Source organism: Argopecten irradians, chromosome 10 (genome assembly GCF_041381155.1).
Source record: "Argopecten irradians isolate NY chromosome 10, Ai_NY, whole genome shotgun sequence".
NCBI classification, from domain to species: Eukaryota; Metazoa; Mollusca; class Bivalvia; order Pectinida; family Pectinidae; genus Argopecten; species Argopecten irradians.
The window spans coordinates 16,469,888-16,496,249 of record NC_091143.1 but is presented as its reverse complement, the minus strand read 5'-3'; the positions used below and the strand labels follow the sequence as shown (position 1 = coordinate 16,496,249).

At 33.8% G+C, this 26,362-nt stretch overlaps 1 protein-coding gene across 1 annotated transcript; it reads left to right on the top strand.

The window, feature by feature from the left end:
* The first annotated feature begins 1,892 nt into the window (after nucleotides 1-1,892).
* LOC138333258 (alkaline phosphatase, tissue-nonspecific isozyme-like) lies at nucleotides 1,893-26,052 on the top strand. Its single transcript, XM_069281528.1, has 10 exons — nucleotides 1,893-2,094; nucleotides 19,376-19,596; nucleotides 19,744-19,918; nucleotides 21,266-21,435; nucleotides 22,085-22,192; nucleotides 23,409-23,511; nucleotides 24,028-24,168; nucleotides 24,532-24,723; nucleotides 25,089-25,214; nucleotides 25,678-26,052. Exons 1-10 carry the CDS (start codon nucleotides 2,052-2,054, stop codon nucleotides 25,956-25,958), a joined length of 1,560 nt encoding a protein of 519 aa, XP_069137629.1. The 5' UTR covers nucleotides 1,893-2,051; the 3' UTR covers nucleotides 25,959-26,052.
* Nucleotides 26,053-26,362: the final 310 nt, after the last annotated feature.

Here is a 26,362-nt window from a genome sequence, read left to right as displayed (position 1 = left end):
TTTTAACAAAATTTGACATGCGTTTGTAGACCAATTAGTTATAATGACCATTTGCTTCTCCATCACATGGTGGTATTTATAGATTAATATAATAATTACGCTCTTTTATGTGATACACAGGGAAAGATTTAACAGTTGTCAAACACGAAGATTTGCCAAGTGTCTTATCCTGAGGGTTGAGATAGTCATTCTAACCCCAAAGAGGGCGAATCTTGTTCTATTTCCCTGTGTCCATTTTTGTCTTTATTAATGATATTTTAGCAATACGTAATATTATGTGACCCGAAGTCAACAGATGGCCAGTTCGTGAGTCGTTGACAGAGGTGAATGTGGGGACCGTAATAAACCATAGGAGGGATTGTTACCGGGGTAGGGAAAAGACGCGCTAGATAATGACGTGACGTCATCAATACATGCGGTGGCTATTGTCGGCGACGTCATAATTTTGACGCACTGCGACGTTCCTTCGATTGCGGAGCTTTGGACGCTTTTGAATGTTTCAAAAAACTGCATTTTCATAATGTTGCGTGACAGTTTGGGAGAAAAAGAGTCAAACCTGGGTCTATCAAGTGGACAGGAATATGTCAACCCTTGTGGAAGATATTGGCCGCCAACTCTCGGCAAGCCTCGGGTTAAAATCTTTCACTCGTGTCGAGATATTCCTGTCCACTTGACAGATCCATGTTAGATTCTAGTATTCTCTTACCCCGGACAAGGATATTATATATAAGGACAGTCTTACCGGTGTTAGATTTTTCTTTCCAACCCCAAGGTAAAGACAAGCTACGCTTGAACAGTAATATGATATCGCGGTAATAGTAGCATTATGTCGCAACAACAATAAAGTGGTGTCCATGACGACTGTTTAATGCATTGTGTCCCGATATATATGACGTCAAAGTAATTGCTTTTGAAATGGCAGATGTTGTATGCAAAACGTAAACTATTTACTTACAAGAAAATCTAGTGTATCCGCAAAAGAATCTATTATTGTTTTGTTTGATATTGAATGATCAAATTATATTATGTCAGAACTGACAGTCGTTTGCAGGAAAACGATACAAAAGGAAACTTACAATATGTATTTAAGAATTTAGAATGCGTCCGAAATACGTTTTCAAGAATCTTGAAATTTCGCTGGGCCGTTTACAAATGTGAAATTGTGGGTACCGCAATGCACCCTGGAAGAGATTGATGCAATCATGACAATTTATTTACAAGAAAATCTTATGTATCCACAACAAAATCTAATATTGTTTTGTTTGATATTGAATTATCAAATTATATTAATATGTCATTACTGACAGTCGTTTACAGGAAAATGATACAAAAAAAACTTACAATATGTATTTAAGAATTAAGTGTGTGTCCGAAATACGTTTTTCAAGAATCTTAAAATTTCGCTAGGCCGTTTACAGATGTGAAATTGTGAGGACCGCAATGCACCGTGGGAGAGATTAACCCAGTAAAAGACAGAGTTATCTGTTCCCTAACCACCGCGGGATAACCCTGTCAAGTATGGGAGAAATCCCTGTGAAGTATTGTCTGTATATATATGTAGATCGTAAGCCTGTGCATACATATTCCAAAATCTTAACATATATTATACATAAACAAGTTTGTGATTCTCTTCAGCAAAGCTTTTTTCACCTCTGAACTGAACACATCAACTGAATATTACCATTTCATAAATATGACGTATCGTTAATTATCAGTGAAGTATGTCGACACGGACACTTAACTTTGAGTTATATCACTTTAAAATGACATTCAGTACGTCGTATTTCACCTGTAGGAAGCTCATGTGATTTCTGTTTACAATTCTCCAAAACCCACAAAGCAAGTCATGGTGTACACGCCACAGGCTAATCAACTGTTGTTAATGCATATAATATTGATTAATTATCTAATATCTTTTATATCCTATCGCGGCGATGACATGCTCTATGTATATCACCGTTGATTTATCAAACCCTGCATACGAGTGTCGAAGATGTGTTTGCAACCGGATTTTATTGAGCCACACTGACTAGTGCGCCGGCCACAGAGGCATGAGGCTAACAATCCTTACCATACTGGCAGTCCTCGTAAACGGTAAGTGTTCGTGTTGATGATAACATTTTTCTTTCTTTTTTGCTTACGGTATCATGATAAAAATAATGTTATACTTGTTTTTAAACTTCGAAATGCATTTTTAAAGCTGTTTTTGTTTATTGTTTAATATGGTTACTATTTACTAACTGACGCCAAACTGTTTTGATTCACGATACGAACGCACTTGTTTTATCTGAAATAATATGTTTTCTATATATGACATTAAGATGCCACTAAAAGTTTAGCGAAAAATTCATAAACACATAACATTTGTATCAATTTCATAAGATATATATGTACTTTTGATTCCAGTACACTCAATAAAAGGTTATAATGTTAAATTCAGAAAAATGTATCAAGTACGCTAAATAAAAGGTTATCATGTTAAATACAGAAGAATGTATTAAGTATGTTGTATTCAGTAGATTAGACTAGTAATATTCATTGTATAAAGGAATAATGACATTACTTCGTCGCACGTATTTATTATACTCGATGACCCTTTGCCGGACATGCAGAACATATGTGATGTAAAACAAACAAGCTATCATTGATTATGCACCAACGTGTCTGTAGAATTATACATTTGACAATAATAATTAAATCATCGTAGAATGGAAACCGTCGATCTATAGCTATTATAATTTCTAATATATTCATATTTGTGATAATTTGTGCTTTAATCAAGAGAGCAATAATGATATTTAATTCATGTATTTTTACAGCGTTACAATTAGTTCAGTATTTAATTATTTTTGAATTCCTATTTTTATTTTACAAAAACATGGTTAATAGTCATCACATAATTTGTTTGCTCTCATCTGAAAAAAAAAATTACAAAGTTATCAGACCGAAACATTACGTGCTTATTTCAGGGAGTGTTCGTATTGTTGTCTAATTCCGAGTTTAAAGTGCAGATCTGTATAACTATTATCAGTTAACTTTGTTTTCTCCTTAAAACCACCACTAGCTGAATATCTTCAACCACAGTGGAAATCACTTTATGTTTAGTTTAAACATATTTTATTGCATAAATTAACAAACGGATTGGGTACAAGTTGTTACAACTTATATACACACCCTTTCCACAATATGGTACAAAATATACAAGTATATACGCAATTTGTCCACAGAGAGAGAAAGAGAGAGAAAGAGAGGGGAGAGGGAGGGGAGAGAGAGAGAGAGAGGTGGGGAGGGGGAGAGGGTTGTAACTTATGCTAGCAATACTATTATATAAGTATTACATAATTAGGTAAATTAACAATACATGACTGAGAATGAAGCTATAAAATATACAATATAAAAGATAAAATATAAAAGTGGCCACAATTGGACTTTATGTCTTTAACCACATTTAAATCGTCACGAGTATTTTTTTGATCATATCACAAAACATTTGTGAATTTAAGTTGAAATATCCATTAAGATTGCATATGATAAAAACGCAATAACGAAAAAAGTTATCACATTTGTAGTCTCGATCTTATTTAATCCTTTTGATACTTAGCCCATTTTTCACGGTATTGAATGATTCATTTACCAAACCTTTTGTATTTGAAAAATGTAACTTTATTAATTCGATTTATTTCATTTTTCTTCAAAACTGTGTTTCTGTAGTTGACTGTACCATCAAAATCAATATAGTTATAATATAATAATATACTGTATAATCAGCTATTTTCTCAGGGATGAAATTTTCGCCGGGATGAAATATTTGCAATTTTGCGGCATATTATTATGATCGCGAAAAGTTGGTCCGCGAAATAAAAAAATGAATTATACATGTACAAATCGCGAATATTAAGATATAACATTTATCCAAATAGAAATATTAGTAAATGAACTTGAGCAATTGTAGAAATATGTTAATTATACTTAAAAAGATGATTATTACAGTAAAAAACACTCGGCAAGGAGTAGATATATTTGGTAATAGCGAGTTTACCGTGCAATTATAATTACAAGTCTCCGGGACATTTATCTCAATAATCAGTAATACTGAAATGGGTCAATGATCTTGATCATACAAAAAACATAATCCGTCTTTCAAATCCGGGTTGCCAGTTGTTAACACTTGTGTAGTGGCTAAATGATTTAGTGGGATCATATCCTAATGAGAAAATAGTGCAAACACAAATCTTTAATTGATTAAAGTTGATATAATTATACTTAAATGGATATATCCATGAGACTACAATAGAAAGTAAGAAGTACATTGTAGATTTGAATGTAAGGTAGCCCGCCTGGATAAGGTCATAAATCTCTTTGGAGCTGATCCGTCAGGGTCCTTGTTATATGAACGGAGATAAAAGGTGTCGACTGTCACCGTTCACACGAACAACACATTAATGTATTTTTCTGATGAGGATTTTGACGTTAACTGATCCGTGTAAAGGGACGTAATTCTTTAGCAACATTACTATAACATAAACAATTTTTTAAATATTTTTTTTTGCTATTGAGTGGTTAACTGTTAAACAATAAACTAAATTTGATGTTTCTATGAAGTCACAAGTGTTTATTTTCAGTTTTAGTGAAAATAGTATTATTTTACGACATGTCGTATATCGACACAATGACCGGAAATGTAAACAATGGCGGTGGAGTTTTCATGTGTGTGGTGAGAATGACGTCTTTCAGCCGTCTTAAGCAGGATAATATATAGACTAAGTGCGCTTATAATGTGCCATTAGAAGAAAGACAAACATGAGGCACCCAACAATTAGTCTATCACTGAACTTTGATGACTTTAATTAATAGCAAACTGGATGGTGACTAACCGGACAGACTAACTTGCAGTCGGACGGTCGAGCCACAGGGCCTTGTTACTAATGATGATAGGCCATGGACTAGGAGGGTCCCATATGCACCCCCAACCTCCGAGCCAATATTTTTCCTAACCCTTATGACTCAAGGATTATAAATCACACAAAATGTTAACATTGCATCAGTTAGGATGAACTTCCGTTTATGGACATTAAGATGGCTGCCATCTCCAATTTCACTAAAAAATGAAAAATAGTCATAATATTAACATTTTCCAATCGAAGTAGACAAATGAGGTATCAAAATGGCCACAATAGAACAGCAAATACATTTCAGGACCAAATATTCCAATATCTGTAGTGATATTTACGCAGGAAATGAAAACATCGGAATTTAGGCTCAAAAATGTTGATTTTTCAGCAATTTTTTTCATATTTGGCTTGACGCAGCATAAATATTTCCCGACAACAAATTATTATTCGTATTCAGTTCTTTGTTTTCTTATTAATCAGTAAAAACAACAACAAGGGCAAAAATAGATAGAAATGCAAAAGAGAAATAATATAGTTATACCCTCATTAGGTTTACAAAACATCACCGGGTGAGTATAAAAGACATATGCTATTTTTCGAACTCTAAATCGCTGACACTACATGCAGTTTCCTTGTGTATTATTATTTTCTCAAATAGAACATTGACTATTGACGATTATAAGTAGAAAAAAATAATGTAAAGTTGACCGAATATCTAGGTGGGACAAGTCACAGTTTAACATAATCAATTTTCATGTTTTTGGAGATTAGCAGCGTCTCAAAAATAATGACTACAGAACAACATCTACTGATAGCGTAACAAATGTAACCTAAGCTATGCCTGTGTTTCCGTTAATATCATTAATTGTTCCCAGAACGTTTGTGTCTTTCAAAATTACCATATTCATTGTTTATTTCCTATGAATAGCATAAAAAATGTCAGATGGTGACTACAGTGTAACATATTTCTTTCACTGGTTCTTAATGCTAACCATTATCATTATGCGTACTTTCTCGCATCACTGCTCTATCCATTGAAGAGAATAGGCATGTCTGGTAGCTGTTAGTCCAAATAAGAGTAATCGTGATATCATTATCAAATTCGTCGAAAGCCAGAGCGCCGTCTTCAATGTCGATGAGCTGATGTGACAGTACATTACCAGTGTTGTTCTAGCCTGTCAACTTTCATGACCCATCCTTGGCCACAGTTCATATCAGGAACAACAGGTTCAGAGATGTGGGATTCTAACATATCGTATATGCTGTTTCAGACTTCTCCGGCATAATGGAAATTACACCAGATCCACATACTTCGAATGGTGGAATCAGCTATCCTTAAAGTACCATTCATCATTCTTGTGGACCCTCATGCGACCATAAATGGCACTTGTGATATCATCGAGGACATTAATGAGGTCATAAATGTTAAATGTTTTTCATTGTTCTGACTTTTCCCACTCTATTGAAGGTGCTGGTTGTGTCACAACTGGTGCATTCGTAAAGAGACCATTGAAGACTCTCCAGAAAAAAAGTTATCTTCAGTTCTTTCCAGACATGGCAAATATTGGAACTTCACTGCAGACCTCATTAATGACTTCAAAGAATCCACCTATGCCATCTATGGTCACTGAGGGTTCACAAGAATGAGGAATCGTGCTTCATACGAATTAAGGAGAACCAGCTTAACCTTTCGCAGAATGTGGATCTGGTGTCTTTTCCATCATGCTGGGGAAGTCTGGAACATCATATACGATATGTGAATCACTAGTTTGGAAACAGGAAGAGCTCCCACATCCCTAAAACTGATGTTTCTTATGTTAACTCTGGCCATAGACGGTTGACAAGTTAGAACTACGATGGTAACCGGTAATGTAATGTCACATCAGCTCAACAGCTCATCGCCATCGAAGACAGAGAACTAGTGAAAGAAATATGTGACATCTGACATTTCCTTACGTTATACACAGGAAATAACAATGGATGTGCTCATTCTAAAAGACACAAAACGTTTCGGAAAGTGTCATGGTAATGACGGAATGACAGGCTTACCTCAGTTTTAACTTGATACCATAAAGCTATTAGTTGGCGTTTTGCTGTAATAATTCAGTTTGAGACGCTACTAGTCTACAAAATTTCGAACATGAAAATGGATTATTTTGACGTCCCACCTAGATATTCAGCCAATTTTAAATTCAAATTTGTTAAGGCCAGGTTATATTCAGGAAATTCTAAGACACCAGGAAACTATAGTGTAGGCGGTTTGAAAAAAATGACGATCATATGCCCTGAATACGCATGCGGTGATATTTTGTAAACCAAATGATGGTATAACAATCATTCACTTTTGCATTTCTATATATTTTTCTGGTTGCTTTTACTGATTGACAAGAAGATCAAATAACTGATTATGAATAATAATTTGTTGTTGGGAAACATTTTTGCTGCGTCAAGCCAAATATGAAAAATTTTCTAAAAAATTACAATTTTTGAGCTTAAAATCCTGTTTTTTTTCATTTCATGCGTACAAATCACAACATATAATGCATTATTTGGTCCTGATATGTATGTGTTGTTCTATTGTGGTCAATTTGTTAACTCATTTGTCTTCTTTGGTTGAAAAATGTCAATGTAATGACTATTTTTCATTTTTTTAGTAAAATTTGAGATGGCGGCCATCTTGATGACGTTATAAACGGAATTTATACAATATTAACATTGGGTTCTGTTGTTGTCGGTGTTTCAACTGATTGATAAGTGGTCAAAAACCTGATTAGAAATAACATATTGTTGTTGGAAAACATTTTTGCTGCGTCAAGCCTAATATGAACAATTTTCTGAAAAATACCAATTTATGCAACGTTTATCATTTTGATTTGTGATCAGTGGGTCATAAGAGTTAAGAAAAATATTGGTTCGGAGGTTTGGGGGGGCATGTTGGACCTTCCTAGCCCATGACCCATATATACATATAAGATAGGTCACGCCCATCTACATACATTGCGTAATGTAAGTAAATAGACGTGACCTATCTTATGTATAGCATCATTAGTAACGAGGCCCTATGGCAATACAACTGGACAGCTGCTCTTGACTGTTGACTGATCATGAATGACCATGCTGATTATTTACGACAGTGTGTTTGGTGATACGGAAAATGAGCCCTGTCTGACATCGATATCACGCCACTGACTCTAAGTATTACTACTTATGTAATACTGACTGTACAGAATATCTTAGCTAACAGGTTATTCAAAGTGGCAAGATCTTCCAACCGACGGCAGTAAATAAGGACCTAGAAAACAATCATATTTACATTTTTTTACATTATCTATAAACGCAATTATCAAATGTAGTATATTACCAAAAACACTTCTTTACTCTATGGCTAAAATATTGTACATTGTACACAAAGGTAATATCCGCATCAGCCCATCCACACATACAGTACTTTACATGTACTGACAGTTCAATATGCACACATGCAAAGAAATCATATTTCTTTGTCACATTAAAGGCCTACACGAATGACATCTGTATGTCCTGATAGTTTATAGAATGGCTGCAGACATATCACAGTACTATTCGACTCGGAACTACTCCAGGAGCAAATTGTGTACAAGATGAAATGAAAGTTTTGTGACCAAAAGTTTTGGTATTCTAACAAATAGTTTATCATCATAATGGTGAAAAATTTTCTTGGACATGCGTCATACACATAATGTGACAGGAGACTTATATATACCTTGTAAATGTTATGAGGTGAAATTCTATTATGTGAATAAAATTTTTTTAAAAATCCAGTATTGTGTTAGCTTCTTTCATGTTGGATATATAGACATGAACTGTGCATGTGTAATAAAAGAGGAGACAAATACATGACATGAGAAGGGTTCCAATCTGGGATTCAAATTTACTGATAAACTACTGTACCTAATACTGATCCAGAACCATTACACATGTATAGTGATAGTCTAGATTAAATTTCTTATTCCTGTCAATGAAGTCACTAAATGCTGCGAAATCACTGATATATAGTACCTCTCACATACAATGTACTAAATCTTATACATGTATACTATATAAAAGAAAAAAATAACAGCAACAAAATTTCCTACTGGCGCTTTTGTTGTGTTATGATTGTTGACTATTTATATATCCCTGGTATATACATATGTACTTGTTAGCTGTAAGGTGGAATAAAGTAATAAACATGTGTCGATTAATTATTTATGTATAGTAGTGAACTGGATACAGAAGTCTGAAGCAGATGTGAAATGGAATTGAAATGATTTATAAAATATTTTACAAATTATATTAACTATGCACATCATATTTAACATGGATATTTCTTCTCTGACATTAGTCATGGTATTACACCATTCATTCTTCTTGTGAAAACAATAAAATGGTAAATGCATATAGGTGAAATTAAAAAAAAAAACTAAAAAAATATATTTTTTATAAAAAGACATTTTTTTTAAATTGATATACTCAACATTCTTACATAATTATAAGTATGTAAAATAAATATCAATATTATAACAAAACCTGTACTTTGTGGTAATGTCAGTCATGTTCAAAGTGGCAAAATTTATTATTATCTATGATTATCAATGTCCTTTATTTTTAGCTGAAAAACAACACAAATTTTGAAAACAATAAATTAACTATATGCTATTACTATAGTGGAAGAATAAAAAATGATATGTTTGCATTAATTTGGATGCACTCGAAATGAATAGTAATGTATTTGGTAAATCTGGCCAGGGGAGATAACTGCCATTTTTTTGTTTTCTCTTTTTAATCATTATCTGTAAAGTTTCAACACCAACCTATTAATCTTTTTCAAAGATTTGGTCGTTTAGGTAACTTTTATCATATGAAAAAAATTTGGAGATGTATTTACAACAAATTGGATAAATTTTGGTTTAAGGGCTAAAATAATGTATTTAAATCATGGGATACATGATTAATCATGCCAGGATGAAAATAAGAAACAAATGGCAACACATGCATTTCATTGAAAAATTGTTGTTCGAACTTTGTCAATAACATAGTCATGAGTCAATTTAAAGGGGAAGAAAAAATAACCTGATGCTTATATTTTGTTATTAAGGATTATTGTTCATAATTGAATTTTTCATGGACACCTGATGAAAAAAGCTTATATAAGTAGACATTTTCAAGATGTTATAGAGGAAAAAAAGCACACCAACATATATTCTTTTTCCTTTTTGTTTGTTTGTCTATAAACCCTCTTTCAAAAAAGTAATAAGAGTATTTACAAGAAATTTTTGACTCCTTAGCAGAATAAATCCTTCAGCAGTTGATGTGCTATACTGTCCTTGGGGTAGACAAGCTTATCATAGATTATGCCTATATGCATTCATCATAGTGCATTCATTCACCTATATAACTAGTAAAAGGAGGACAGCACACAAATGTTGGTATTTCATCGTTCATAAGCTATACTAAGGTTTTAGCCATTGTTTAAACTGTTCATATTTTATATCACTTCTGCATCCTACTCGAGCATAACAAAGTTGATAAATTTTGACAAAATATTCACAAAAAATGAACCTTTGATTAAAAGAATTCAACGTTAAAAGTTGAATTTTTACAATTGTCATCTCGATCTTATCTAATCCTTTTAATACTTAGCTCATTTTTTCACTGTTACGAATGATTCATTTACCAAACCTTTTGAATTTGAAAAATGTAACTTAATTAATTCGATTTATTTCATTTTTCTTCAAAACTCCGTTTCTGTACTTGACTGTGTCATCCAAATCATTATAGTTGTAATATAATATACCGTATAATCAGCTAATTTCACGGGGATGAAATTTTTGCGGAGATGAAATATTTGCAATTTTGCGGCATATTGTTATGCTCGCGAAAAGTTGGCCCGCGAAATTTAAAAAAAATCAATTATACATGTACAAATCGCGAATATTAAGATATGACATTTATCTAATTAGAAATATTAGTAAATGAACTTGAGCAATTGTAGAAATATGTTAATTATACTTAAAAAGATGATTATTACAGTAAAAAACACTCGGCAAGGAGTAGATATATTTGGTAATAGCGAGTTTACCGTGCAATTATAATTACAAGTCTCCGGGACATTTATCTCAATAATCAGTAATACTGAAATGGGTCAATGATCTTGATCATACAAAAAACATAATCCGTCTTTCAAATCCGGGTTGCCAGTTGTTAACACTTGTGTAGTGGCTAAATGATTTAGTGGGATCATATCCTAATGAGAAAATAGTGCAAACACAAATCTTTAATTGATTAAAGTTGATATAATTATACTTAAATGGATATATCCATGAGACTACAATAGAAAGTAAGAAGTACATTGTAGATTTGAATGTAAGGTAGCCCGCCTGGATAAGGTCATAAATCTCTTTGGAGCTGATCCGTCAGGGTCCTTGTTATATGAACGGAGATAAAAGGTGTCGACTGTCACCGTTCACACGAACAACACATTAATGTATTTTTCTGATGAGGATTTTGACGTTAACTGATCCGTGTAAAGGGACGTAATTCTTTAGCAACATTACTATAACATAAACAATTTTTTAAATATTTTTTTTTGCTATTGAGTGGTTAACTGTTAAACAATAAACTAAATTTGATGTTTCTATGAAGTCACAAGTGTTTATTTTCAGTTTTAGTGAAAATAGTATTATTTTACGACATGTCGTATATCGACACAATGACCGGAAATGTAAACAATGGCGGTGGAGTTTTCATGTGTGTGGTGAGAATGACGTCTTTCAGCCGTCTTAAGCAGGATAATATATAGACTAAGTGCGCTTATAATGTGCCATTAGAAGAAAGACAAACATGAGGCACCAACAATTAGTCTATCACTGAACTTTGATGACTTTAATTAATAGCAAACTGGATGGTGACTAACCGGACAGACTAACTTGCAGTCGGACGGTCGAGCCACAGGGCCTTGTTACTAATGATGATAGGCCATGGACTAGGAGGGTCCCATATGCACCCCCAACCTCCGAGCCAATATTTTTCCTAACCCTTATGACTCAAGGATTATAAATCACACAAAATGTTAACATTGCATCAGTTAGGATGAACTTCCGTTTATGGACATTAAGATGGCTGCCATCTCCAATTTCACTAAAAAATGAAAAATAGTCATAATATTAACATTTTCCAATCGAAGTAGACAAATGAGGTATCAAAATGGCCACAATAGAACAGCAAATACATTTCAGGACCAAATATTCCAATATCTGTAGTGATATTTACGCAGGAAATGAAAACATCGGAATTTAGGCTCAAAAATGTTGATTTTTCAGCAATTTTTTTTCATATTTGGCTTGACGCAGCATAAATATTTCCCGACAACAAATTATTATTCGTATTCAGTTCTTTGTTTTCTTATTAATCAGTAAAAACAACAACAAGGGCAAAAATAGATAGAAATGCAAAAGAGAAATAATATAGTTATACCCTCATTAGGTTTACAAAACATCACCGGGTGAGTATAAAAGACATATGCTTTTTTTCGAACTCTAAATCGCCGACACTACATGCAGTTTCCTTGTGTATTATTATTTTCTCAAATAGAACATTGACTATTGACGATTATAAGTAGAAAAAAATAATGTAAAGTTGACCGAATATCTAGGTGGGACAAGTCACAGTTTAACATAATCAATTTTCATGTTTTTGGAGATTAGCAGCGTCTCAAAAATAATGACTACAGAACAACATCTACTGATAGCGTAACAAATGTAACCTAAGCTATGCCTGTGTTTCCGTTAATATCATTAATTGTTCCCAGAACGTTTGTGTCTTTCAAAATTACCATATTCATTGTTTATTTCCTATGAATAGCATAAAAAATGTCAGATGGTGACTACAGTGTAACATATTTCTTTCACTGGTTCTTAATGCTAACCATTATCATTATGCGTACTTTCTCGCATCACTGCTCTATCCATTGAAGAGAATAGGCATGTCTGGTAGCTGTTAGTCCAAATAAGAGTAATCGTGATATCATTATCAAATTCGTCGAAAGCCAGAGCGCCGTCTTCAATGTCGATGAGCTGATGTGACAGTACATTACCAGTGTTGTTCTAGCCTGTCAACTTTCATGACCCATCCTTGGCCACAGTTCATATCAGGAACAACAGGTTCAGAGATGTGGGATTCTAACATATCGTTATGCTGTTTCAGACTTCTCCGGCATAATGGAAATTACACCAGATCCACATACTTCGAATGGTGGAATCAGCTATCCTTAAAGTACCATTCATCATTCTTGTGGACCCTCATGCGACCATAAATGGCACTTGTGATATCATCGAGGACATTAATGAGGTCATAAATGTTAAATGTTTTTCATTGTTCTGACTTTTCCCACTCTATTGAAGGTGCTGGTTGTGTCACAACTGGTGCATTCGTAAAGAGACCATTGGAGACTCTCCAGAAAAAAAGTTATCTTCAGTTCTTTCCAGACATGGCAAATATTGGAACTTCACTGCAGACCTCATTAATGACTTCAAAGAATCCACCTATGCCATCTATGGTCACTGAGGGTTCACAAGAATGAGGAATCGTGCTTCATACGAATTAAGGAGAACCAGCTTAACCTTTCGCAGAATGTGGATCTGGTGTCTTTTCCATCATGCTGGGGAAGTCTGGAACATCATATACGATATGTGAATCACTAGTTTGGAAACAGGAAGAGCTCCCACATCCCTAAAACTGATGTTTCTTATGTTAACTCTGGCCATAGACGGTTGACAAGTTAGAACTACGATGGTAACCGGTAATGTAATGTCACATCAGCTCAACAGCTCATCGCCATCGAAGACAGAGAACTAGTGAAAGAAATATGTGACATCTGACATTTCCTTACGTTATACACAGGAAATAACAATGGATGTGCTCATTCTAAAAGACACAAAACGTTTCGGAAAGTGTCATGGTAATGACGGAATGACAGGCTTACCTCAGTTTTAACTTGATACCATAAAGCTATTAGTTGGCGTTTTGCTGTAATAATTCAGTTTGAGACGCTACTAGTCTACAAAATTTCGAACATGAAAATGGATTATTTTGACGTCCCACCTAGATATTCAGCCAATTTTAAATTCAAATTTGTTAAGGCCAGGTTATATTCAGGAAATTCTAAGACACCAGGAAACTATAGTGTAGGCGGTTTGAAAAAAATGACGATCATATGCCCTGAATACGCATGCGGTGATATTTTGTAAACCAAATGATGGTATAACAATCATTCACTTTTGCATTTCTATATATTTTTCTGGTTGCTTTTACTGATTGACAAGAGATCAAATAACTGATTATGAATAATAATTTGTTGTTGGGAAACATTTTTGCTGCGTCAAGCCAAATATGAAAAATTTGCTAAAAAATTACAATTTTTGAGCTAAAAATCCTGTTTTTTCATTTCATGCGTACAAATCACAACATATAATGCATTATTTGTTCCTGATATGTATGTGTTGTTCTATTGTGGTCAATTTGTTAACTCATTTGTCTTCTTTGGTTGAAAAATGTCAATGTAATGACTATTTTTCATTTTTTTAGTAAAATTTGAGATGGCGGCCATCTTGATGACGTTATAAACGGAATTTATACAATATTAACATTGGGTTCTGTTGTTGTCGGTGTTTCAACTGATTGATAAGTGGTCAAAAACCTGATTAGAAATAACATATTGTTGTTGGAAAACATTTTTGCTGCGTCAAGCCAAATATGAACAATTTTCTGAAAAATACCAATTTATGCAACGTTTATCATTTTGATTTGTGATCAGTGGGTCATAAGGGTTCAGAAAAATATTGGTTCGGAGGTTTGGGGGGGGGCATGTTGGACCCTCCTAGCCCATGGCCCATATATACATATAAGATAGGTCACGCCCATCTACATACATTGCGTAATGTAAGTAAATAGACGTGACCTATCTTATGTATAGCATCATTAGTAACGAGGCCCTATGGCAATACAACTGGACAGCTGCTCTTGACTGTTGACTGATCATGAATGACCATGCTGATTATTTACGACAGTGTGTTTGGTGATACGGAAAATGAGCCCTGTCTGACATCGATATCACGCCACTGACTCTAAGTATTACTACTTATGTAATACTGACTGTACAGAATATCTTAGCTAACAGGTTATTCTAAGTGGTTAGATCTTCCAACCGACGGCGGGAAACACTAAAGGTACGTTGTAAATTTAAGTATATTTACATTTTTTTACATTATCTATAAACGCAATTATCAAATGTAGTATATTACCAAAAACACTTCTTTACTCTATGGCTAAAATATTGTACATTGTACACAAAGGTAATATCCGCATCAGCCCATCCACACATACAGTACTTTACATGTACTGACAGTTCAATATACATACATGCAAAGAAATCATATTTCTTTGTCACATTAAAGGCCTACATGAATGACATCTGTATGTCCTGATAGTTTATAGAATGGCTGCAGACATATCACAGTACTATTCGACTCGGAACTACTCCAGGAGCAAATTGTGTACAAGATGAAATGAAAGTTTTGTGACCAAAAGTTTTGGTATTCTAACAAATAGTTTATCATCATAATGGTGAAAAATTTTCTTGGACATGCGTCATACACATAATGTGACAGGAGACTTATATATACCTTGTAAATGTTATGAGGTGAAATTCTATTATGTGAATAAAATTTTTTTAAAAATCCAGTATTGTGTTAGCTTCTTTCATGTTGGATATATAGACATGAACTGTGCATGTGTAATAAAAGAGGAGACAAATACATGACATGAGAAGGGTTCCAATCTGGGATTCAAATTTACTGATAAACTACTGTACCTAATACTGATCCAGAACCATTACACATGTATAGTGATAGTCTAGATTACCTCTCACATACAATGTACTAAATCTTATACATGTATACTATATAAAAGAAAAAAATAACAACAACAACAAAATTTCCTACTGGCGCTTTTGTTGTGTTATGATTGTTGACTATTTATATATACCTGGTATATACATATGTACTTGTTAGCTGTAAGGTGGAATAAAGTAATAAACATGTGTCGATTAATTATTTATGTATAGTAGTGAACTGGATACAGAAGTCTGAAGCAGATGTGAAATGGAATTGAAATGATTTATAAAATATTTTACAAATTATATTAACTATGCACATCATATTTAACATGGATATTTCTTCTCTGACATTAGTCATGGTATTACACCATTCATTCTTCTTGTGAAAACAATAAAATGGTAAATGCATATAGGTGAAATTAAAAAAAAAAACTAAAAAAATATATTTTTTATAAAAAGACATTTTTTTTAAATTGATATACTCAACATTCTTACATAATTATAAGTATGTAAAATAAATATCAATATTATAACAAAACCTGTACTTTGTGGTAATGTCAGTCATGTTCAAAGTGGCAAAATTTATTATTATCTATGATTATCAATGTCCTTTATTTTTAGCTGAAAAACAACACAAATTTTGAAAACAATAAATTAACTATATGCTATTACTATAGTGGAAGAATAAAAAATGATATGTTTGCATTAATTTGGATGCACTCGAAATGAATAGTAATGTATTTGGTAAATCTGTCCAGGGGAGATAACTGCCATTTTTTTGTTTTCTCTTTTTAATCATTATTTCTAAAGATTCAACACCAACCTATTAATCTTTTTCAAAGATTTGGTCGTTTAGGTATCTTTTATCATATGAAAAAAATTGGAGATGTATTTACAACAAATTGGATAAATTTTGGTTTAAGGGCTAAAATAATGTATTTAAATCATGGGATACATGATTAATCATGCCAGGATGAAAATAAGAAACAAATGGCAACACATGCATTTCATTGAAAAATTGTTGTTCGAACTTTGTCAATAACATAGTCATGAGTCAATTTAAAGGGGAAGAAAAAATAACCTGATGCTTATATTTTGTTATTTTAAGGATAATTGTTCATAATTGAATTTTTCATGGACACCTGATGAAAAAAGCTTATATAAGTTGTTACATTAACGAATAACAGAAAGGAGAAACCAGCAGCTAAATTCAAAACACAATTTAATTATATATACAATATTATACAGAGATGGTTTACAATATCTAAAGTTATTGGTGGTGGTACAAGACTAGTACGATGATTTAAAGTGTTACTTATCTGTATGGGAATGTCCTGGTATAATCCTTGATCCTTCCAGGTTTCAAATTAACAATAATCACAAATCCACAAGGAAATTGAATGTCCACCGATGATTTGTAAAGTTCCAGGCAATATGAATAAATCCACACAAAGTGTTGTAATAATCCACAGATAAAGTCACAATAGCTCTCCCAATAGAATCTTATATGGTGCTATACAATTCTTGATATGTCTTATTACAGGTCTCATTACAGTTCTGATTAGCCTTGGACAGCTGGAGAATATATATCTAAACCGTAATTCAAGAATATTGGAGAACCTTCTACTTCTAGAAATATCTAACTAAAAACAGTAAACAAGTAAACACACATAACTTTCTGGAAATAGATCATTCTAGATCTCTACTTAAAATCAACATGTTTACAAACATATTTGTTTATACATGATTATATTCTAGAAAGTTCTATAACCTAAATCAATGATATGACCTTCATAGGATGTATTGATAAAAAAAGCTATAGGAGTTATCTCCCTTATCTCATAACTACATGTATTTAGTGTCATACATAACAAAGTAGTACTTGACAGTGTCATCTAAATCATTATAGTTGTAATATAATATACCGTATAATCAGCTAATTTCATGGGGATGAAATTTTTGCGGAAATGAAATATTCGCAATTTTGCGGCATATTGTTATGGCCCGCGAAATTTAAAAAAATCAATTATACATGTACAAATCGCGAATATTAAGATATGACATTTATCCAAATAGAAATATTAGTACAGTGTAAATGAACTTGAGCAATTGTAGAAATATGTTAATCATACTTAAAAAGATGATTATTACAGTAGAAACACTCGGCAAGGAGTAGATATATTTGGTAATAGCGAGTTTACCGTGCAATTATAATTACTAGACTCGAGAATATTTATCTCAATAATCAGTAATACTGAAATGGGTCAATGATCTTGATCATAAAAAACAGAATCCGTCTTTCAAATCCGGGTTGCCAGTTGTTAACACTTGTGTAGTGGCTAAATGATTTAGTGGGCTCATATCCTAATAAGAAAATAGTGCAAACACAAATCTTTAATTGATTAAAGTTGATATAATTATATTTAAATGGATATATCCATGGGACCACAACAGAAAGTAAGAGGTAGATGTGAATGTATGGTAGCCCGCCTGGGTATGGACATACATCTCTTTGGAGCTTATCCGTTAGGATCCTGTTAATATGACCGGAGATAAAATTTCTCGGTTGTCTCTGTTCACACGGACAACACATTAATTAAGCGGTTGATGTGCTAATGCTGTTCATGAGACAGATAAGCGTATCATAGATTATACTAATATGCATGCATCATAGTGCATTCATTCACCTACATAACTATATACAGGGATCTTTTACGCGGAGAGCACACAAAAGTGGGTATTTCATCGCTCAGATATGCTATACTACGGTTTTAGCCTCTGTTTAAACTGTTCATATTTTACATCACTTCCGTGTCCTGCTAGAGCATAAAAAATTCACATATCTTGACAAAATATCCCAAAAAAGGAAATAAACCCTTGTTTGATAGAATTTTTCTTTACATTAACATATTCATATAGTCAATTTGATGTCGTCATGCGATTCTCGCGAGTGATCATTACTCATGTCACTCTATGCGACAAAACGTGGGTTTGTATAACTGGTTCTTATCGAAGTAAAGAAACAGACAAAATATGTTTCCAAAGCAATATTTCTGTCTAAAGAGACAACTGCGTGACGTCACATAGTTTACAATATGTCAGGCCTCATATAAATGTTATTTGAGGAAATTATATTTCATATCCATGTTTCATTTATCAAGACTTCTCCGAGCTGAGATTTGTCTACTTTTTTCTCCTGGACGTTTCTTCGTCATCATAAAGTGATTATGAATTATCATGATACGTTAACATAGTCAACATGGGTATAACGTAGTAAATTTCATTCTCCATTATGTCTCCAATAAGTTGTCTGTAATATGTGTATAACGAGGTGATTTTGTTTCCACAGAAGTTCGTGTTTTACTGTATTTGATGTTCAGTGAATATCGACATGTTGGCCAAGCAGTCGTCCTTAAATCGTTGTCAACCTATTCAACTCAGTCCTATTTCTAGCATTTAACGGCATTCGTGGAATTTGAAGCTGACTACGGAAGGAAAACTCGTTAGTTATTACATGAAATATATCTGTGACTTGATTTCTTTGTGGTTTAAATCTTTGCTCCAACCACAGGGGAGACACAATGGAACCAGATGGCAAGAGACAAGTTAAAAGAGGCCCTAAAGATACACAACAATATGAATATAGCCAAGAACATAATACTGTTTATTGGTGATGGTATGGGAATCTCAACCGTCACCGCAGCCAGGATTTACAAGGGTCAGAGGATGGGAAACCTGGGCGAGGAAACTGTTCTCTCGTTTGAAAAATTTCCGCATGCTTCCATTTCAAAGGTATGGCATATTTTCTTGTCCCTATTACTGCTTGCGCGCATAAGCATATTGTATGGACACCTATTACCTGTAGAAAACACTAGTGCAAAGAACATTTATGAATTGTGTTTGTACATTATTTTCCTGCAAATAATGTTTTACCACCAGGTTTACTCTGTGGATCGACAAACACCGGATTCTGCAGCGACAGCCACTGCCCTGATGTGCGGCGTGAAGACGAACACCGGAGTGCTGGGGCTAAAGGAGACCGTTCAGAAGGAAAACTGTGAGGCAACTGCCGGACAGGAAGTGACGTCAATACTGAAACATTTTATAGCTGCTGGTAAGTGAGCATACAAAATATGTAATATGATATTGAGTCCAATTGTTTGATGTGTTAAGAGTCTTCTAAAGAACCCAGATGTCATCTGAAATATCCACGAATACAAAATTGAATACATAACACCACTCCCAATCAAACAGTAAACAATTGAATGAATAATCATCGATTAACGTGCAACAGATACAAAACAGGGTCTGATATAGATTTAAATTTTAATCATGACCATGCGAAATAAAGATAATGAACGATGAATCGTCAAATCTTATATTCCAATTTTTGAAAACACCCATGGGCTGTGTGACCGAGTGGTGACTGTTTTCGATAAAGTACAACTTTATCTCTACCTTAGGTTTCAAGTTGGAAACGCTTGATATTGCCTTGCATATACCATAGGTCGGTAGTTTTTGTCCGTTTTTTAATGTAAATAGATTACAATGTAATTAGCAGTATTAATTGTAAATGTTTAACATGATTGTTGTCATGGATAACGACCATTAATTGACAGGTTCAACTAATGTATAAACAGAATTTAAGAAAATAGTGAATACATGTATGCACCAGAACTGTATATTCAGAACTGACCCGATTCAGAATGACCTATAATCATCATGCCTCGTCCGTCGTCGTCCGTCGTCCGCCATGCGTAAACTTCTCACAGTTTGAACTTTTTCTCAAGTTCTACAGTTGCGATTTAGTTGAAACTCGCATGAAAACCTGACATAGTCCCGACAAAGGGATGTTTTTTTCGGTCAATCGGAAATCCAAGACGGCCGCCTCAACCGCCATCTTGAAAACACATATTGAACTTCTTCTCAAATTCAACTGGTGCGATTTAGCTGAAACGTGCATGAAATGATCCGAAATCCAAGATGGCCGTCATAGCCGCATTTTTGGAGAAAAAAAAATTTGATTTAGTGACCAGTATATATTTGTTATTGGAAATTTCATCAGTTACTGCGGTATAATCATGGTACTTTTGTAGAAATCAATTAACGTGACAGTGTTGTAGATAAAGGATTTGGATGTTTGTAAGTAACCACAGAAAGTAGAAATGTAACAATTCCATCAGACATAATGTTCTACGGTTCAGTAGGATTTTTTATTTCGGTACATATTGTAACAATCTAGCTAGGAGTGGATATATTGAATAGCATGTAAGTTGCTATGTTATAACTGTACAAAAATCAACGCATTAGTTACTAATAGTATAAATTCATATCTGCAATAGTTTCAACAGTAGTAACTTTTTCTGGGTATTTTATTAAATGTCATAAACATTTACTACAAAATATATACAATGTATATGGTGTACCTTGATAAATGCTACAAAACAAATAAATTACACAGGAAGAAGTACTGGACTAGTCACCACATCACGCGTAACTCACGCGACACCTGCAGCTGCATACGCACACAGCGCCTCACGTGACTGGGAGGGCGACAGTCTGATGACGTCAGTAACTGGGGGATGTAAAGATATAGCTTATCAGATGGTCTATGACAACAACGATATACAGGTATATTCGATGTCATGAATACGATTTAATATGACTTTATGAGTTCAAAGGGCAGTTATTGAATCCAGATGGTAAAAATAATTACGCCAAACTATTCACCAGGAAGCTAAGTAAGCTTAGACAACACATCTTGGGAAGGTATAATTTGTGACGTCATTGCTTTATGTGCACACATTACGGTGTTTTCTCTGAATTATATGACGTTATGCCCGTGCATATATGACGTTACAATCGATACTTATCCACAAAGGCAAATAATTCTTTGATATGGAAAAAAGTGAGTAAATGAGGGATGTTTTCTGCATCACTTTCTAAGCTTCACACTAGAAGTGTATATAGAAAGCATTGCGGCGGGTTTGACCCCATCTAAGACGTTATAGGTAAAAATATACCAAATATTATATTTTGTTTCAATCGTTGTTTAATATAATAAATGGCCATTTTCAACTAAAATTGAATGTCTTTGTTGTTACTTAAGATGTACTAAGTCTTACAAGCTTTACCATGGTGTTTGCCCTGTATAACTGCTATTTTGAAGGAATAAAAAAAATAACTTTCATTAAGAACGATAATCTTTTCATTATCCTTTTTCTATTCAAAGTTTATTATTATTAAATTTTATAATGCTAATGTTTTGTTCTTTTGATAGGTTGTGTTGGGCGGAGGTAGAGGTCCATTTTTGCCAGTTAATAAACCAGATCCAGAGACAGGGAGGGTAGAATGGACACATAGAAGGGATGGACATGACTTAATAGATGTCAGTATATGTGTTAATCCGAATAAAAAATTGTTGATGGTCTTCAATTTAATTGTTGAGACATTTTGAAATCCTTTATTTCGTATTAATATCATCTGTTATTACTGAAAAACTATAAAGGAAATCATGTAAATGTTTCTTTAAATCAAATTTGAGGATTTACCTTGCGGAGGCTAAGATTTACGTAATTAAAATGACGATATATGTTGAATTTTGTACATTGTCGATCAATTCGTTAAAAACAACATTTTTTAAAAAATCCAGTATACCTTTCTGTCGAAGTAACGTTTCTTTCTTTCGCTTTTATAAACAGAACGCTATTTTAAAACAAAATGAACAACAACCATAACAAAATGCACGTATATCATTATCTATAAAAACCATGCAAATGTATCTAGGTGGTCATTAAAAGTTTTTATTTGAAAAAAAATGGCCATTAATATTTTAGAAACACGGAAAAAATATGGCTTAAAACATGCCTAATTAGTGGGTTGAATAAACGGTTGATGGAAATGTCGATCCGTAACGTAAAGATATAGACTCAACAAAAACAAAGAACAAAAGGGAACTGGTATATACAGAAGTACATTGATGCTTTAGCTCTAAATTAAAATCTTCGGCAACCCATAAAATACGTGTTTTTTGGGTAGTAGTGCTATGGCTTACTTATCATGGACTTATCATTAGAAGATGTTCAGAAGATAATATGCCTTTAATCAACTACGGTATAAATACTTCCCTTTTGTTTTCTTTTTCTTTTATTCTTATTGTATGAACCTTCTCTACCCAATTTTCATTGTAATGATATGGCCATTTGGTCTTTGTCACATGCATGCTAATCATTAACTAAGATGTTAGTGTCCGTTTGTGTATAATGTAGAGAAAGCAACAAAACTCTATCATACACTGTAGTCAGTACAAATAAGCTACATGTATGTATTTATATATACATCATAATACGATGTATGTGCACATAGATCAGTGATGTAGCAATATAAATTGCTACGTCATCGTTCTTCTCTAGTGCGTCGTCCGCTATGGCAGGAGCTCCAAAAGCTGTGGAGGAAAAACCAAATAAATCTGACAAATCGGATGTAACTAGTCTTCTCTTCTGTACCTTCTCTTTATATAGACAAATCTGTAAGTAACCTTAAAGTTTCTTTTTAAAATATTTGATTATGTGTTCAATACAATCTTTTATGAATTTATATTTCAGATCTGGAAACAAATACAGACTTCAAAAGGTAGGAATCATAGTTATGTATGGAGAAAGGATCAGTTTGATTCAGTGAATCCTGACGAAAAAGATTATCTCCTAGGTAAGTTACCATGGAAACAGATTTCCTCTAATGCATGATAACGTTACAATTGAAAGAGATTCCCTTTAATGTATGGCACTGTTACTATCGGACCAAATGCCTTCTAAAGTATTACACTGTTACTATGGGAACATATTTCCTCTAAGGTGTAACAATGTTACTATAAAAATATATTTCTCTCTGGTGGGGGAATGTCACTATGGACACAGATGTCATCTGAGGTATGACAATGTGTCAAAGTAATGCAATAAGCATATCAATTTACTTGATTAATTGTTTCCGCTGATGATCCAAACTAAATTAGTGTTCTAATGCTACGTTATCAGCAGATACATATTTGTTTTCTGTTGCGATGCGTTAACAATCACTTACCATTATTCAAAAGAGGTCAGCTTAATAAAGTTATTTATAACACAATTACCAAGGTCTGTTAACTTAAAAAGATCATCAAGTGTTATAACTACGATTCCATATCGAAATATATAGTTTTATCACGAGTTCACGTCTGTTTTTCAGGTCTGTTTGACACTAGTCATATCCCTTACGAAAACGACAGAGATAAATCAGACGCCGGTGACCCATCACTAGCCGAAATGACCAGCAAAGCCATTAAAATATTACAGAAAAACCAAGATGGTTACTTTCTGATGGTAGAAGGTGAGATACAGCCTTACTGTAAACCAGCTACATTTCGTGTGTGATTAATGTTCGCGTGGTAGAAATCGTGAAAATAAATTACTACGATGAAAAGAGTCAGTTAGAGTAAATATGATGATTCTAAATCGCGAAATTAAATCGCCGCACGAAGTAGTTCTCTTTGAAAATATACCCTTAAAAACCATTTGTTGTTTTATCACAAAATATTTATAATTCATCATATGTCACCAGACTAATAGAGATACTGGAGGATCGAAATCGTAAAGGGAAACAAGCGTGATGGAATATGTTAGAGTTTGCCATTGAAAATCACATCAAAAAGAAGCAAACTCTTTTCAATACATAATTTTGTTACTGATATAGGTGCACGTATTGACCATGCGCACCATGACAACGAGGCTAAGCGTTCCCTGGTGGAGACTCTGATGTTTGAGGAGGCTGTAAGTGAGGCTCTACGTCTAACGTCTGATGAGGATACTCTAATCATTGTAACGGCCGACCACTCCCATCCATTTAACATTGCTGGTTACTCCTACAGGGGCAACGACATCCTAGGTACACGACACTTATATTTAAAGTATATAATATCGTAAAATATCAGATAATTTAAGTTTGTTTGATATATTTTTTTTACTGCAATGTAATGTGTTTCTCGGTCATTTAAAAATCTTTTCAAAACAAAGACCTCTCCGATAGCTTTCGTGTTAAACGAAAATTATCTTGTATATTATTATATTCAGATCTTCTTCCTGCTTACATCAAGTGTTTTCCTTTTCTTATTTTTTATATTTGTTTTTTTTCTGCATTTTTTCGTGCTGCGAATTTTGAACACTACAAAATAAAGTACTTGCCATTGTTGAGACAATGCTCCACTTATCATTCCAGCCTATTTTATTTTTTCCTTTTTCGCTGTTGTTAAGGTATAACCAACCCATATTGGGATGAGCCGCCCAGGGATGGTCTCCCCTACACCACCCTAGTCTACGGTAACGGCCCGGGCAGGCGTCCATTCCAGGAAAGGGCTAACTACACAGGAGTCGATACAAGTTAGTATTACCAGTAACGCTTTCTTTTGAATTCTTTTGGTGTAATTTGATAAGTATATGACATTGATATGTGCAACACTTGTTTTCTTAAAGCATGATTCACCTTTAAAATAGTTACTTATTTTCATCTTTAATCTTTTGCAATATCAAATAACTTTATTAAGTAAGATATGTCGGATTGGACATGTACACTGGTTCTTCTTTCCACACTGAGGTTTTTTAGTTTTCTTAAACTTCCATTATCAAGGAGACTGTGAATTGACATCTACTGCATTTTATTCCAAATTATAGAATTATCGACATTAGATCATGATGTCGACATGCGATCATTGCAGTAGAGCTGATATCATAGTTTTAACGTTGAGTGGAACATATGTTGATTAGAGTTCATTTTTCTAGAGTAGCCCCTTAAAACTCAGGTTACCACATATTTGACAATTTTATTATCGACAATTTGTTTCAGCTGCAGACGACTTTAAACAAGAGGCAGCAGTACCCCTATCCTATGAGACCCATTCCGGCGAGGATGTAGCGATTTATTCACGCGGACCAATGTCTCACCTTCTATTTGGTGTTCAGGAACAGCACTACGTGGCTCACGTGATGCAATACGCCGCGTGCGTCGGTGATTTCAAAGATGACTGTGAACGCCCGGAGGATATTTATTCTAATGGAGGATACCTACTGTCTGTTAACATTCTGTTATATTTAGTACTCTATTCGATGGTATCACTGACTATTTAGTTCAAAGACATCGCGTTGGAATTTCTATGAAATGATTGTTCTTGCTTCTAATGAGAAGTTAATATTGTTTTCAAAAAAAAAAATTCAAAAAGTTTTTGTATCTTCAATTGTTCTGTATACCTGACTGCATAGCCAGCAGAAGTGCACGATGTATATATATATATGTGTGTGTGTGTGTGATACCGATGGGTCGTATTTAGCAAACATTCCATGTATTGCTGAAACAATGCCTGTTCCCTGATGATCCCCACAGTGACCTTTTGACCCAAAATGCAATCTGGAGCTGTGATACCTCATCAGATCCATTGTATCAAGTGTCAAAAAAATCGATCAATTCGTTCTCAAGTAATAGTCTGGACACCAATTTCTCGCACCTCGGACAGGGAAATCTCACATGATACCCA

Coding starts and splice junctions, on each gene's coding strand:
- LOC138333258 (XM_069281528.1), top strand. CDS start 2,052: ATGAGGCTAACAATCCTTACCATACTGGCAGTCCTCGTAAACG. Junction 2,095..19,375: donor ACTGGCAGTCCTCGTAAACG/GTAAGTGTTCGT, acceptor CTCCAACCACAG/GGGAGACACAATGGAACCAG. Junction 19,597..19,743: donor CGCATGCTTCCATTTCAAAG/GTATGGCATATT, acceptor TTTTACCACCAG/GTTTACTCTGTGGATCGACA.